Source organism: Molothrus ater, chromosome 4 (assembly GCF_012460135.2).
Source record: "Molothrus ater isolate BHLD 08-10-18 breed brown headed cowbird chromosome 4, BPBGC_Mater_1.1, whole genome shotgun sequence".
NCBI classification, from domain to species: domain Eukaryota; kingdom Metazoa; phylum Chordata; class Aves; order Passeriformes; family Icteridae; genus Molothrus; species Molothrus ater.
In genome coordinates this window covers 60,291,698-60,307,801 of record NC_050481.2, presented here as the reverse complement: position 1 = coordinate 60,307,801, position 16,104 = coordinate 60,291,698, and the positions used below count along the sequence as shown (strand labels likewise).

Below are 16,104 nucleotides of genomic sequence, written 5' to 3'. Positions count from 1 at the left end.
CCAGGGATAAGTGTGTACACTCCTTGTACACTCAGGAATCTCAGCTCCTGCTGCCCTGGGCATGGATATCCATGTACTTTTTTAAGTGTGACCTTTGTGTTTTGATTTGTGATGGCAAAAAAAAATGGGCTTATCAGGCTAAAAACCAGCAGTGCAGCTTGAGGGTTAGTCCTCAGAGTAACTGCATTTGTTAAAATGCTTTGTGTGAAAACCTCCTATAAGATGCATGTGCACATCTATACTGTGCATAGGCATACACCCACATATAGATCTACTTTCATGCTGGCAGATATATTGGTGTCAGAAATGCAGGCTGTAGAGATGCAAATACATGAGAATGGAAAGTTGCTGTGAGGCAGATTGTTTTAAGCAACTCCCTTATAATAAAATCTGAGCTCTGTTGTGGATCATCGCAGGCATCTGGAAAGGGTTTATTTAATGCCAAGGAAAATGTGGAGACATGAGAATGCCCCCTAAAGTACACAGCTCAGACCCTTAATGGGATGTGGAGGGCGGTAGTGGGAAGTGACTGCTTTCCTAGAAGACTAAAGAGACGACGTCCCGAGGGTTTGAGGCTGAACTTGAAGAGATTGTTGTGGTTTGCAGATCTTTATTTAACTTCTCCCCAAGGCAAAAGGAATCAGCTTAATTGGTCACATTCTTCTATTGAACTGTTTATGTACTTTTTCATTTTGCTGTTCAACTTCTACTAAAATTATTCTAAAAGGATTGAATTGTTTCCTTTTAATGAGAACAAGGGCCTAAGGAAAATCTGCATTTGCAGTTTCCAGAAAGGAATTTTGCTCAGCTCTAGTGCTTCAGGGCAGAGGCTGTGCTCCTTCCCTGCTCTCTAAAGGTGCATTTGGGTTTCCAGAGCAAATGTTTTTGATACAAGTCCTAGGACAAACTGAAGCAGTCTGATTTAAGGAAAAAGATTTTACTAAACTATAAAGGATTAAGCCATGTAGTTTTGGAAGGTCTAAGAAGCTCAATTTTTCTAGAAAAACTTGCACAGAAATTTCTGTACCACTGAGTCACTATTTTCAGTTACAACAGGGTTTTTTGTATTAAAATGCCAATACTGTGAGTCCATCTGGGAAGGATCTGGTATAAAACTGATGGTTGGGGAAAGGAGTCTCCAGAGCTGCTGGGAAACACTGCTCCTCCATCTGAAGATGCTTTCTTTGTGTGCCTACGTCCCAGCTGGCTCCCTGGGAGGAAGGAGGTTGCTTTTATGCTTGCTGACAGAGAGGACTTACTGGGCACTGCTTCAAAGGCTTCTGTGGATTATGGGCTAAATTCAGTCCATAGTGCTGAAGTTGCTGTTTGAGAATTCTTTACATTCACTGTCACCATTATGTAAAGATTAGGGAAAGCTGCCGGGGGAGCTCAGAGGTTGTCTCCTAGCAGGGGCAAAGTTTTCTTGCTTTGTTCTCCTTTCAGCTGCAGGGTAGGAGTCTTAAACAGGAAGGTGGGAGGAAGGTAAGGAGGGGCTGCATCAGCTGCTTGGACATGACCTTTCCTGGGGTGCAGGGAGCCAGGGAGCTGTGTTTGTACTGGGACAGCTGTACCCTGGCAGTGAGTACAGCCTGGCTGTGGTTACTGCTAGTGGCAAGTGTTTGGGGTTGAGTTAGCTCCCTCTTTCCTAGCACTGTGTCTCTATGGAAAAAGCAGAATCAACCCCTGAAGAGTTGTTGCTGAACAATTAGAAATATGGTACAGTCCTCTAGCTGATTTTTTTTCTTCAGACTGCATTTGCAGTTAACTTTTCCCTCCTTGTTTTGCTCAGCTTGAAGCAGAAGCAGTTTTCCGTGCCATCACGATTGCCAGTCGAATAAACTGCCCAGTGTACATCACCAAGGTGATGAGTAAGAGTGCAGCTGATATCATTGCACAGGCCAGGAAGAGAGGTAAGTGACTTCCTTTGCTCCCCCAGTCTTTTTTTTTGTTGTTGAATAGAAGCTCAGTGAAAAAATCTGTATGTCTTGACTCAAATGACAGTCTATAGGGAGAGGTTACCAAAGAATGGCAGCACCATTGCAGAGTAAATATTTGTGGCTGGGAAGGATGAGGGGAAATCTTTTCGTATTTTTAGGTTGAGATGCTCTTCCCACAAACTGCCCTCTTGATGACTGAATTGTAACTCTTCCCTATCCTGTTTTCCCTTTTACTTTTCCCTTAGACTGCTATATCTCTGTTGATGGGAAAGAGATATTTTATTCCTAATGGCACATCCTCCAGGCCAGTATTTCAGCTTTTCTGAGAGGTGGCTTGGGCAGTGACCCTGCTGTTAGAAATACTTGGAGCTTGCTCCTGGCCTTGCTGCTGGAAGCTGATGGGTGCTGCAGGTCAGCCCTGCTTGCTGGGGCCATGGTGGGATCCAGGTTACAAAGCACCCAAAAGGGCCTTGTGAGCCTGAAGGGAGATGCTGAAGCTGCATTTGCAAGTCAGAACTGTTCTGCTGGTTGGGACTACAAAGCTTGTGAGCAATATGGAAAAGCCAAAGAGCAAATTATTGTCTTGATGTTTGTATTCTTGGAAACTTGGAGTGTGGTGCAGGGGGACCATATGCTGCTGTCTGCTGGTGCTGTGCCCAACCTGGGAGTAGTAAAAAGGCATCTGCCTGCTGAAGTAATCCACCATCCAGTGCACTCCAAATTGGAGCAAGGTGCCTGTGATTAAAACAGTACAAATTAAAAGTGGGTCTGAACTGTCTCCTTCTGGATTAGAAAGAAAGATTTGTAAATAGGCTGATCAAAAGCATGTAGAGCTCAAAGAGACTCCTGATTAATTTTTTATCATACAGACAAAGCCAGGGCTGTTTAATTTCTTGGGAGCTGTGCTAGCCATGTAGCAATGTGTGAATTATACATGGCTGCATGCAGCAAGCAGTGTCTTGTGCTGAAGAGAGAGTGGGCTGTACTAGTTCTTGTGTATCCTTGCTTTCTCCAAGGTCCCCTTGTTTTTGGAGAGCCGATCACTGCCAGCTTGGGGACAGATGGGACACATTACTGGAGCAAAAACTGGGCCAAGGCTGCAGCTTTTGTGACCTCACCACCTCTGAGCCCTGACCCTACCACTCCAGACCACTTAAATTCACTCTTAGCATGGTAAGACTTCCTTTTTTTTTAACAGGATGCTGGTGAGGCAAGTGCAAAAGACAAGTGGCATGAAGCATCTAGGGATCAGCCTGGTTTCCTTTAGACTAGTCTCATACATGAAACAGCAGAGAAAGGACATAGAAACCTGGGATAGTTATATCCTTATGCTTAGGCTGCAGTCAAGTGAGCAGTCAGGGACACTCCAGTTGCTGCTTGGCTTGATAGAGAGGCAATTGCTGGCTATTCAGGAATTAATTCTTTTTCTTTCTGCTTTTCAAGTGATTCCTAGCTGTACAACTAGATTGTCAGGACTTCAAACTGGCCTTCTCCCTAGTTTTCAGTTTTCTTTAGCTGAGTTGTTGCTGTATGATGGGATGGCATCCTCACTGTCCAGCATAAACAAAAGCCTGGTGGATACATCCCCATCTTTGAGACTGGACTCAATTTTAAGCCCCAGGCATATTTGACAAGCACAGCTCCAGAAATCAGGGCTGTTCCTGAATGCAGAGATACAAAGAACAAAGAAACATTTCTTGGGGTAATTTTTGTCAAAGCTGGTGCAGGGCTCTCAGCTGTGAGTTCTGAAAATTGGCTTGTCCTAAACTAACTTGTGTTAGTAGCAGAGATTGGTGGGTTTATCTCCTGCATATTGAAAAATTCTGACTTGGTAGTTTGCCTTCATCTGGGAGGGACCAAAATCATACAAGTTTCCTTGTGTCCAGTTCTTGCAGGCTTATTTTAGCTTGCCTTGTGTCTTTATGGGCTCTGGGATCCTCCAGCTGGAAGAAGGCAAAGATAAGTGGTACATGTAGAGCAGGAATGTCAGGAGAGAGAGGCCAGAGTGAATTACAAAGGAGACTGTGAGGGATTTGGGTGGAGACAGCTGGAGACTGAAGGCCATCTCTTGACAGGATAGGGATGTGAGCTGACTGCCTTCAGGTAGGTAGGTGAAAGGAATGTGGACAGCAGAGGAAGAAGTGTCTTATATAGAAAAGAAGATAGCAGCAATGCCTTGCCAGAAACCCAGACTGTGAAACCCATCTCTGAAAGTATTTCCTGCCTGTAGCCAACTGTGGGTCTTTAGCTTAAGCAAAAGACCATCTGCTCTGAAATGATATAGAAATCCACAGCTGAAGCTCCACCAGGACAGACTGCTAGGGCTGGAGGGAGGAACTCAACTTACCATTCATATCCTCATTTACCTTCATGTGGTGGCACCCAGCTCAGCTCTGGCCTCCCCTTTCTGGGGTTTCCAATGCCCTAGACAGAGCAGAGAAATCTGAACCTTGAAAGTGACCATCTTCAGAGCTGCCTGGGAGCTGGGTGGGCACACACATGTGACAGGAAGATGCCATCAGTCAGTGCCATGTCTCCCCTTGCACATGATGGGTCAGGCTGTGCAGCCCAGAGCCCACCCAGCCTTTAACACAACTGCTCTAAAGATGCTGCAGTTGAGCTCTGAGTAATGTGTGGCTCTGGTAAGAATTCACAGCAGTGAATTCTGACAGTCTGATGGCAAAAAAATGTTTTTTCCATAACTGAGTGTTTTGTTCCAAAGCAAGACTCAGAAAAAAATGACTTTCTTGGTCTGATTCATCACTATCAGCACTGTAAAGGGTGAAGTTCACTGTGTGAGGGTAAGGCTCTTAGCCAGCACATGTAAATGTGTATCAAAATGTTTGACTCCTTACTCTGTTAGAGTGGCTATATATGCTTTCTAGAAGAGAGTCCCAAAATAATAGTATGTGGGTCAAAGCAGATTAGCAAGAACATTTTTAGAATTGGAATCCAAATAATGACTTTTTAAATCTAACATCAGAAAGACAAACCGAGGACTAACAGAAGTTTTCATTATTCTCCAAGCATGCAAAAATAGGGTTTTTTTTTCTGGTGGCTTAAAGTCCTAGATCTTAAATGACAGCAGCTTAGCCTGCTTTCAGTTTTAATACTTCAAATCCATACTGTGAAACTAAAAAGAACTGTATATTGTATCAGTCTGCTCTGAATTCATAGGGAATTTTATGCAAGTATGATGGTAAAGACAGTATTTTATGTTTCTATTGCACTGTTGATTTGGATACCAATATTTTACATTCATTAAAAAATCCCTACAACATCCTTCCTTTGCAAGCATGCAGCATACTGCTTGTGCTCTTCTCCACAGAAAGCTGAATGGTTTGATTTGTTGATTTTCCACTGAAAAGCTGAATGTGTAAAACCCCATCATGTCTCATGGGATTTGCAGATTGAATTTGCCTCATGAGATTAGGTCCTTGTGTCATCTGTGGGCCATGCACTTGAGTTAGCTTTGATCTTGCATGGTGTGCTGCTGCATTACTGCAGCTGGGATGTGCCACCTCTTGTGAACCAGAGATGTGAGATCTTGATGCTACACAGATGATGCAACTTGCCATGAAAACCTTGTTTAAGGGGAAAAATTTGATGATCTGGCATTTATTTCATGATGATCCCTTCCTGTCTCTCAGTTTTTCAGTTGATGTAATGCTTACCCCCCATTTGACAGTAGAGTGTGTCCAGACAGTAACAGTGCTCGTGGATTAACCAGGGATGGAAGGATCTCAAGTGACACACTTCAGTTTTGGAAGTCTTTTATTGATTTGACTGGGGAGTGCAGTTCATATCAATAATGTCATTAAATGTCAGAGAGGAGGGAGTATGGAATTAAGAAAGCAAGCCCTTGTTATCTTTCAGGTGTAGGAATTTGAAGCGTGGTTTTAGAAGCACAGCATGACCTCAGGGAACTTGGCAGTGTCACAGGCCTGGCTGTGACAGTCAAGTTTTCATTGTTATATCAGTGTGTGGAAAGGAGAGATGCCACAGGAAGCTTTGCTGATTAGAGAAGCATCACAAAGGAATAAATGCCATTGCAACCTTCTGACGTTATTGTTGTGTTAAAATAAATGGATATTTACTGATGAAATTGGCTTAATCCTATGGAGTAACACCAGGCAGTCATTAACAATCAGGAGCAGCTAAAGCACAGCAGCCTTTTCTGTACTGAATTCATGGATTTAGCTTCTGCTAAAAACCGGATGGATGGCTTGTGAGTGTGGTGAAGAACCAGAAAAGAGGCCAAGGACTTTTCTCTGTCAGCAATCATTAGGGTTGGCAGTCTAGAAAATGGCATTAGAATTACTCATGTGTGATACTTTTTTCTTCTGTACTTGACTGTTTGTTAGCTTGTTGGATCTAGATTTGTGGACCAGAATCATTCAGTTGTTTCAGAGCTGGAATTTACGTTATCAGTTAAAGAAAAAGATGGCAAGCTCTTGGGGACTTACAGAGTGATGGAAGGGAAATCATAGTGAGTTCTAATGTGCCTGCCTCCTGTAAATTTAATCAAGAGCTAAAAATATCGTGTTTCCTGTGGATATTGGAGAACCTTCTTCTTTGACTTTCTATTTTGGCAAGATTCTGCATATTGATTATGTTCTTCCTCCTTACTTCCAGGAGCAGCTGTGATCCAGTTCTGCTCTCTGCCAAAAAAAAAAAAAATTCTCTAGGCTGAAAAACCCAACCTCTTAAATAAAAGCATTATAAATGGTAGCTCTTTCTGCATTTTTCTCCATGCCTTTTTCTGTGTAAGACTCTTAAGTTAGATAAATCCAGAGCATGTGTTTGACTTGCACTATGCCTTTTGTTGTTTAATTAGAAAACTACCTGATAAAAATATTTTTATTTTCTTGATTCTGTTTTGGAAGGTCAGATGAGAAGTATTCATGTAAGTTTTGCAAGAAAAATACATGTGTAGGAGAGAAATGCAGGGGAACACGTTTGAAGCTCATGACTTTGCACTGTGAAATTTGCCATCATTTTTTTAATGTGGTTGTGAATTAATTAATCTTGAGAGTGCCAGACATTTCATACAAGCTTCTGATCATTTCCTTAATCCTGGAGTAATCCTTTGTCCTGGTTAGTGGGCTTTTGCCTGATCTCTGTTGATAAGCAGCCTGGAGCTGGAGGGGGCTGTAATCCAGGAGTCCAGGGTGCTCCTGGGGGAAAGTGGAGATGTCCAGTGCCATTGTTACTCTCAGTGATGTGTAGCCAGCACAGAAATGTCTGGCATCATTTACAGCCTGTGCCTCTGGTGGCTTGAAAGGCTTGAAAGGTCCATTCACAGCCTGTCTGAGACCAAGGTCACCTTGGTGATGCCTGGTCTAAACCTTCTGTGTGTTAACTCCACAGTGGGGACCTGCAGGTGACGGGAAGTGGACATTGCCCCTATAGCACTGCCCAGAAAGCCATTGGAAAGGACAACTTCACTATGATTCCTGAAGGGGTCAATGGAATTGAGGAAAGGATGACTGTTGTCTGGGACAAAGCTGTAGTAAGTAATAACTTACTTTTATGGACTAAAAGGAAATTGAGTGTTGGCTGAATAATGAAAGCCAAGAGACTCTTGGCCATTGCTTAAGTGACTTTCTGCTATATTTCTGAGAATTCCCTGAGAGAATGCTACTGTGAGGTGAATTGCTTATTTCAAAAACCTCTTCTAGTTTTTTAAACTCAGGGCTGTGTTTCACTTCTGACACTGCAATAGTATTGGGTTTCATTAGACCTGAGGCTTCCCAGACTCCATTGCTCTTATTTTCCCTTAGTGTCAGAGAGGATGCTTCTGAGATGTGGTATCTGGAGCAATTTAATGGTTTTGAAGTGAACCTCATATAAACGTGATGAATGAATTGTTTGAATTTGGGAAGTGTCTCATCGTTTTTGAAAAATTACAAATGGATGGCAGCTGAGCCTGAGGCTAAATGATGAAATGCTTTGAAGGAGAGCATTGCACGTAATTCATCCTGGCATACTTTGCAGTGGAGTGCCGGTACAAGTCAGGAATTTTTTGATGGTTTCATGGATTCTAATGTATAATGATATTCTCCCTCTACTGTCTGTCTCCACGTGCACACCCTGCATTCACACACACTCACTGCATTGTGCTCAAATGCACATTGCAGACTGCAGTGCTGTGATGAGCACTTCTCCCAGACTCTATTTCATAAACACCTTATTCAGGGACAGCTATTGAGATTCCAAGCACAGAAGCAGCTTCAGATACCTGCCATGTAGGAGCAAAGTAGGGAAGCAAGCAAAGCACAGCCAGCAGCTGCTATTTTCTTTTGTGGCTCCCTCAGTGGGAAGGAACTGCAGGAAGGGCTGCAACATGGGATTTATAGGTGGCAGCATTCAATCCTGCACCACTGAGTAGCTTATACTTTACAAACCTTATATTTTACCAGGAAGGAAATAAGTGTTTATCTAATATTAAAAGGCTTGGCACTGTTGTTCTTCCTTAGAACATTGTTCTTGCTCATTGCCAGGGAAGACCCCAAAATACTCTACTGAGAAATCAAAATGCTGTACAGTTGCAATTACCATCACTGACTGTATGCCAAGTTCTATTGGTGATGACATTTCTCCAGGCAAAGACTTTATAATTGGTTGTATTACTTAGATGTATAGATCTGATAATAATAGTAATAGAATGGACTTAATTTGCAAGAAGTGTTCCCAAAGTGTTGGACTCTTGATCTTTTGTTAGATCTCGTAATACTCATATGAGTTTCTCTGATTTAAAATTGCTTAAATATTTAAATAGAAATTACTAGGACTAGCAACAAAACTCTTAGGCCTCAGTATGTAGAGAAAGGGATCCCAGATAGCTGAGCACCTTGGTGGTATTCTGTGCACTAAGGTTTCACTGGCTGTCCTTTGCAATGCCTGGAGTAACACACTCATTTATTTGAAAGTTCCAGTTAAAGAGCTGTACAGAAAGTCCTGTGTGATGCAATCTCTGTTTCATGCAACATCACCACATCTATAAAGGGATGCCTTCCAATATCTCCCCAACCTTTCAGTACTCTGAATAGTAAGTCCTTATTTCATAAGCACGTTTTGCTCAAATCACATTGTTTTTTAGGCCACAGGCAAGATGGATGAGAGCCAGTTTGTAGCTGTCACCAGCACCAATGCTGCCAAAATCTTTAATCTGTATCCAAGGAAAGGCCGGATTGCTGTAGGATCCGATGCTGATGTTGTGATTTGGGACCCTGATAAGGTGAAGACTATAACAGCCAAAAGCCATAAATCGGTAAGGAGGAAATTAAAACCAGCAAGAAAAAGGAAATGTCACTGTTGTTTTTCAGCTGTTGACCTAAATCATGTGAACACCAATAGCACAGAATACACAGGAGTGGGGTAACTGCCTACTCCTGTTCTGAAATGGGTAAACGTTTCAGGACATGAGAATATTGAAGTCCTATATTGGAAGCATTGTAATCAGGAAGGATTTCTTTTCTCTCTGCATACACCCTTGCACTATTTATTTTTTGCATGCTTGTGGCAGACCTATAAACAGGTGTGAATCAGCAGCTCTGCAGCTGAGGTTAAAAGGCTGTGAGAATAAACTTAAAACCAGCTTAATTTTTTTTCTTACCTAAAAAGCACCTGAAATTATAAATGGCACGATTAAATTAACAGTATTCTAAACTATGACAGATGATTAAATGTTTTGTTAATACAGCTTTAATCAACTTCATGGATGGAATTTTCTGTTTAATGCCAGAATTTTGCTACATGTTTCTTTGCCCTCAGTGCAGAGAACCAGTGACTGACAGTTGCTTTCATTTTGACTCTGATAGGTTTTGTGTTGTGTATCCCAAAGTTTTTATCTTACTGTTTAGTGGTTTGGCCTGTTGTATTGGAGAATTCTTCCAAAAGTTTTACTTAATATCCAGTATTGTATTTTTATATTAAAAGACCAAATCATTTAGAAACCTTTAAAAAGTAAATTTGGGTAATTCAGTTTCTGTTTCTCTGTCTTGGGATCTCTCTGTATTTTCAAGGAAGTAATAACCACATGCCCTGTCATTCCCATTTAGATTCAGACCTTCCTGGGCTTTTCTGGGCTTTTTCAGACAGAAATAAGTGTGCTGGCCTCTTTGAAATTTGCTGACACAGTAACAGCAGATGCACAGTGGGACCTCATCCTCTGGTTATCCAGCACCTGAGTCACAATTTTCCTTCTTATTAGGGTTATCATTATTCTAAATGCTCTGGTTAGATATAGCAAATTTTCAAAAGCAATAAAAATCCTGGATGGAAAATGAAAAACTGGAAGGAAATGTCTTGTCCAGGAAAGTCTGATCAGAAAGATCCTTTAAAATAATTTCGTATCAAAAATGAATTAATTGCTTTTCCTTCATAAAAAACAACTTTATACACTTTTAATGGCAGTTGTCTAAAACTATGACTACAAATGTACATATTCTAAGTTATTAATGGAAAGAGGTCTTGGCAGTGAATATGTTGGTCATATTCAACCCCAGGCCATTGAGTACAACATCTTTGAAGGAATGGAGTGCCATGGTGCCCCACTCGTGGTCATAAGCCAAGGGAAGATTGTGTTTGAAGATGGAAATCTGCACGTCAATAAGGGAATGGGCCGCTTCATCCCTCGCAAACCTTTCTCTGAGTACCTGTACCAGCGCATCAAAATCAGGAATAAGGTAATGTCAGATCCTATTGAACCCTCTTGGAAGCACAGTAGCATCTGTTTTTAACATTGTTGTGCTGTTATGAGTCCATATCAGATGGACTGTGTATGACTTGCTCAAAACTGGTTGCAATTGTGAACTTACCTAACTTAGTATTAACACTGTGAGCTTCAGCAGGTAGAACATATAATTGCCAGCTGACATAATTGCCTTATGTCCAGCAATGCCTTATTCCACCTCTTTGAAGAGAGGTGGAATAGTGATAGAATTACTTTCAGTTCAAAATTCAGGAGAAGAAAAAGATTTTTGTGAGGGAGGGTTAGGCAGAGTAAAAAGAGAATTTTAAATTGCATACTGAACTGCTACACTGCAGAGAAGAAAAGTATGTCAGCCAGAGAGTCTCATTATATTGGGCATTTCTGAACTATTGTTAGTGCATTTGCTGAGCTGTGTATTAGCAGCATTAATGGCTCAGAAAACTTTTCTCTTTTGTTTAATAAAAAGCTTGGGAAATGACCAAGATTTCACCTCTGTGTCACCTCTGATTTTGAATTATATCAGTGCTTATCTGTTGAATACCAATTGGCTGGACACCAGTTTGGAGCTTGGAAATTGCTTCTTGTCACTGAGCAGGAAAGTCACTGTGTGAGCACAGGTAATGAGAAAAATTGACTGAATCTCATATTTTTTTTCAGCCAAGCATATACCATAGGCTGTGATACTGACAGCTGAAATTAAGACTACAAGCAGGTTGATAGCTTTTTTCTTTCATCATTTATTATACAAATTATATCAAGCTGCAGAAGAAGGGCCTGCATGTCTTAGAACTAAAGGCATTGTAAAAAGCAAGTGCACCCGCAAAAATTTTGCAAAATACCAATCAGTGCTGCATTTTTTTTACTTTATCCATGTAGATGATACAGGCCTTCTCTTCACACTCACTGCTTAAGGCTTCAGTGCCTGGGAGTGTGACCTAAATTAGTGACAAAACCATCAAAATAGTGAAACCAGCACTTTAGAAACAAGTATCGCAGATTAGTGTCTTGTAGCAGGAGTTTGAACAAAATTACCTGGGCTAAGTAACCTGTGTCTTGCAAGTGGGCCTAGATTTTGGGAGACCTTTGATCCCTGGGCAAGGTCTGCAGACAGACAAAGGGACTGATATTTTTGCTCCTGCAGCTCCCTCTGCTGCCTGCCAAGAGGGAGAGCAGATTCATGCCCAAATTTCTTTTCCCACTATCAAATTTTATTCACTGGAAGTATTCAGAAAAACCCATAGATGGTTTTATCAGCTGCTGTATGAACATGTCCATGTACAACAGAGGAATATATAAAAACTTATCAAGCAAGGGATTGCAAAACTGAACTGGCAGAGGTTGGCAGTATAAACTTATCCCTGGAGCAGGGACAGCAGTATAAATTCATGCCTTTGTGGGTCCCTGGAAGATGGATTCATTGCTGTGATTGGCAGCTACTCTCTTCTGGGCATTAGTTTTGGCTCAGCCTGGAGGACAGTGGCTCTTCTGAGCCTGATGTCCCTGTCGTCAAAAGCAAGGAGAATGCACTGATTGCTTTGAGAGCTGGATCAAACCCCTGTGAATAGTGTCTTTCTATACAGTATTTTAATTTCACTTTTAACCTGTTGGGGGAAATTCTCTGAAACTATAATCTTGTAAGACACAGATTTCTGATGTCTTTGATGATCTTTGCATTCTGAATTCAATGGCTTCAGGCTCTTTCTGAAAACTGGAACTGTTCTTATTAAAATATTATTTCCTAGATTCCTATGATTTTAAGGCCAGTGAAGTTTTTTTGATTGTCATTTCTAATAGTCCTTGTAAGAAACATACAGGGAAAAAATCTAGAGACCTCAAACTGAAATCAGAGCTCAAATGACAGATACTTTTTTGACAAATATTGTAAGATCGATCCCCTGCCACAGTCCAGTGTATAATCACTTTTCTAGTTGATGATGGGAAGCAGAAACATTTGAAATTTAATTTAAAAATTGCCACTCCTTTTCAATGAGTTCTAATAAAGAGAATCAGACCTATGAAGGGGAGGAGCAGAGGAAATGCAGGTAGGAGAGAAGTTGCTACAGTTGGTATAGTGGGTATCAGCTGTGCTACAACCCCAGGGTGACTCGGCAGCTGAATGGAGAGACAAGAGGTGACTGAGACTGATCTGATGTAAAATAAACACCTCACACCTGTTCTTTTGAATCCCACTTCTCCCCTTTGATTGTGAAGGAAGCCTGATAAGAACTCCTGTCATTTTTTCTATATATATAAATGGAGGGAGTAAGCTTTAAAATTTCCTTTATATATAAAGCAGACTGCACTTTGCTTTATAAATAAAGTATAGATGCATTGTTAATTCAGCCAGTGCAGAATATAGCTCTGTGCTCACTGCTCTTTTCATACAGGGTCATAAGGCAGCATTATCTGAGCATTCAGTGCCTGGATTTTCACTCTCCTCTTGTTTTAGGTTGGAGGACTGCAAGGAGTCTCCAGAGGAATGTATGATGGACCTGTGTATGAAATCCCAGCTACGCCAAAATATGCAACTCCTGCACCCTCAACTAAATCCTCCCCTGCCAAAAACCAGCCCCCACCAATCAGAAACCTCCATCAATCCAATTTCAGCTTATCAGGTAAGTCAGCCTGACTAATGAGAAACCTTTTAAAGCTGTAAGTATGGACTACTGGTGATGAATTTCAATTATAATTACTTCTTTAGTCAAATATAAAAGGACTGTATATAGTCATGTACATGCATATATTTACATATATATAAGTATATACATGTTTTTACTCATTCATTGCCTAGCAGTATTTTACATATTGCCAAATATTCAAAATGTTTTCAATCTGAAATTTTCTCTGTGTCAATCTTTCACTATTATTTACCTGGCCTATTGCAATTAGCTGAATTCTCTGGTTGATGTGACTGAAGCCCCTTGGTGGTGTGCACAGCTGATAGGACTTGGGTCTGGTGTAACCTGTGAGTCTCAGACATCTCACAGGCTGCATCACCAGCAACTGCTAGACATGGAAACTTCAGCTGTCCTTGTCAGTGGTCATAAACCATGTCCAGAAGTTGTTCATAAGCAGACTGGAGAATTTCTTATCCTCTGCTCTTGGTGCCCAGAACATTTTCCATGGTACATAGGAAACAGACTGGAAAATCATCCTTTGGGGTTGCTGGAAATAATTCTTATTGTCTGAAGACAATTACAAGTGTGTTAAATCCTTATTCTTCAAAAGTCTACAGCCCCAGTGGTGAATAATGCATTCATATGATGTTGTGAAAGTCACTGGATTTTTCCCTTGTGGGAGCTGATGGTGGAGTTTTCCTACTTTACAGATCCTCTCTTCAGAAACTAAATGAAACTTGTGTAAGAAAGTCCTAGGAGAGCAAATATTTTCAAAACCCTTCTAATGAGGTGAAGTATATTTTTGCCCATACACTTGGGGCCATGGTGAGCATATACAGATATATATGAAGCTATACAAAACAAAAAAAATGCTTAGGAAGTTCACATCATAGTAATAATCAATAATTGGGATTTTCATAAGCATCTGAAGCTGTGGTTTCACAGAGCACTGCTGGATCTGGGTACTACGAAGGCATCTAGAGGTACAAATTTGTCTGGATGATGCAAACATAAAATTAAGCAGAAGTAGAGACAAAGGTGACATTTTAAATGATCCCACACATTTGTTACATTGCCTTTAGGAAATTGAGTGTGATCAGGCAATATTTAGCCTGTCAGAAAGCTTGTTGTCCACTTAAGCTTAAGCTTTCAGTATTTAAAATGCAGTGTGAAGTTTACATCAGCTCGGTGCTCATTTCCTCATGGATTTATGATTGCTAACATCAGATTTACTGAACTATTATCCCATATACTCAGTAGGGACATATGTTCTAAGTCAGTGAGGCAGGTTTGAAAAGTCCTTTCAAGTCAGTGGAAAATAATTATCCATGTAAGGAGAGCATTAGTCTGATGCTAAGCATATAATCTCACACTTCTCATTGAAGACAGAAATGTTCCTTGGAGGTCTGTTCAGCACTTCAGTCAGGCTCAAGAGAAACTAGCTGATGGTGGTGTGAGGGAAGCATAGCCAGGTAGAACCTCACTACTGATGTTTTAATCCCTTTCATAGCTTTATTTCTCATTTTCTGTTGTTGCAGGAGCTCAGATTGATGACAACAACCCACGTCGTACTGGCCACCGCATCGTGGCACCTCCTGGTGGGCGCTCCAATATTACCAGTCTTGGCTGAGAAATGATGATGGACAGAAACACAAGGATGAAGGATCATGGGAATAATGTCCATTCCCTTCAGTATCTGTGTTATCGAGCCCACAGTTTTATTTGGTACTAACAGAAATAAAAAACAAAATGTCTTTTTTTTCTTTTTTTTTTTTTTATTTTTTTTCTTTTTGTATAGAAAGAGGTGATAATAGTGTGGTGTGTTTGCTTGGAACTACTTGCCTCACAATTGTGCTTTCATGCCATAGTCACCTTAAAGCATGGTGCTTCCATTGCCCCTTTAGTGACTACAGGTTTTAGCTTTGTCTCGTAACTGAATGATGGTTCCTTTGCACCCTTTTGCTGTATTAGAGTAGTTAATGCATGTTACTGAGTTATTTATGCAAGTTGCATTCTGTGAGTGAGTCCTTTTAGAACACGTTGCCAACAACTGACTAGACACAATGCCAAGATTAATGTCTGTATTTGAGAAACACCACCAAAAACACTAATGAAGGAAGAAAATGGCCATCTGGAAAGTAAGCAGTAGAGTAGTATAGGCAGCTTCTGTTTAATCTTTAATTTATTATAAACCCAAGAAGCACTTCTCTCAAGACACAGAAACTCACTGGGACACGTAATGACAAATGGTCTTTGTAGCACCTGTCTGTTCCCACTCGGTACATTCCAAGTCTGTGTCCTTCTTGTTTCCATTTTAGACAGAGCCATTAGTTTTACATACCAATGCCATTGCCACCCCTGCAGGGATTTCTCCACCTGGGCAGTAGTGCTCTCCTTCTGCATGAGATTTTTGGTACTTACAGATAATCCAAGTTGCTGTCGGATTTTTAAAGTTTTTTGTACAAATTTTTTCCTTTGTAATCACACGCATTTTTACTTACTCTACCGTATCAAGATCTACTAGTCGTGGTTCAATTTCTGAATTCAAAGCTTGTGAAATAAAGGAAATTAATTGATGGGTAAGCCTCTTGCTCTGTGCTGTGACTCAATGACTGAAAATTTGGAATGGAGGAACTCAAGAGAAATTGTCTTTCAGGTTGACATCATTCAATAGAAGGAACCACCTTAGATCTCAAGTGTTGAGAAGTGTATAGGTCTGCATATGCATACTATAGCATCATACAGTATGTCTTATTCAACAGTGCTCCCAGTAAAAATGTATTTACTAAAAATTGTACTTACTATTGGCTAAAATGTACTTAGTAATGGTTGG

The 16,104-nt window shown here is 40.8% G+C and overlaps 1 protein-coding gene across 2 annotated transcripts in view; it reads left to right on the top strand.

Annotated features, from left to right (window-relative positions):
• The window catches only part of CRMP1 (collapsin response mediator protein 1), a 50,392-nt gene extending 34,538 nt beyond the window's left edge, over nt 1–15,854 (top strand). For both annotated transcript variants that reach the window (XM_036381847.2, XM_036381848.2), the window contains exons 8-14: nt 1,790–1,910; nt 2,954–3,110; nt 7,308–7,449; nt 9,040–9,210; nt 10,448–10,627; nt 13,103–13,268; nt 14,810–15,854. In XM_036381847.2, coding sequence (XP_036237740.1) covers nt 1,790–1,910; nt 2,954–3,110; nt 7,308–7,449; nt 9,040–9,210; nt 10,448–10,627; nt 13,103–13,268; nt 14,810–14,901 — 1,029 coding nt within the window. In that variant the 3' untranslated portion in view covers nt 14,902–15,854. The remainder of the gene's footprint in view (nt 1–1,789; nt 1,911–2,953; nt 3,111–7,307; nt 7,450–9,039; nt 9,211–10,447; nt 10,628–13,102; nt 13,269–14,809) is intronic.
• Nucleotides 15,855–16,104: the final 250 nt, after the last annotated feature.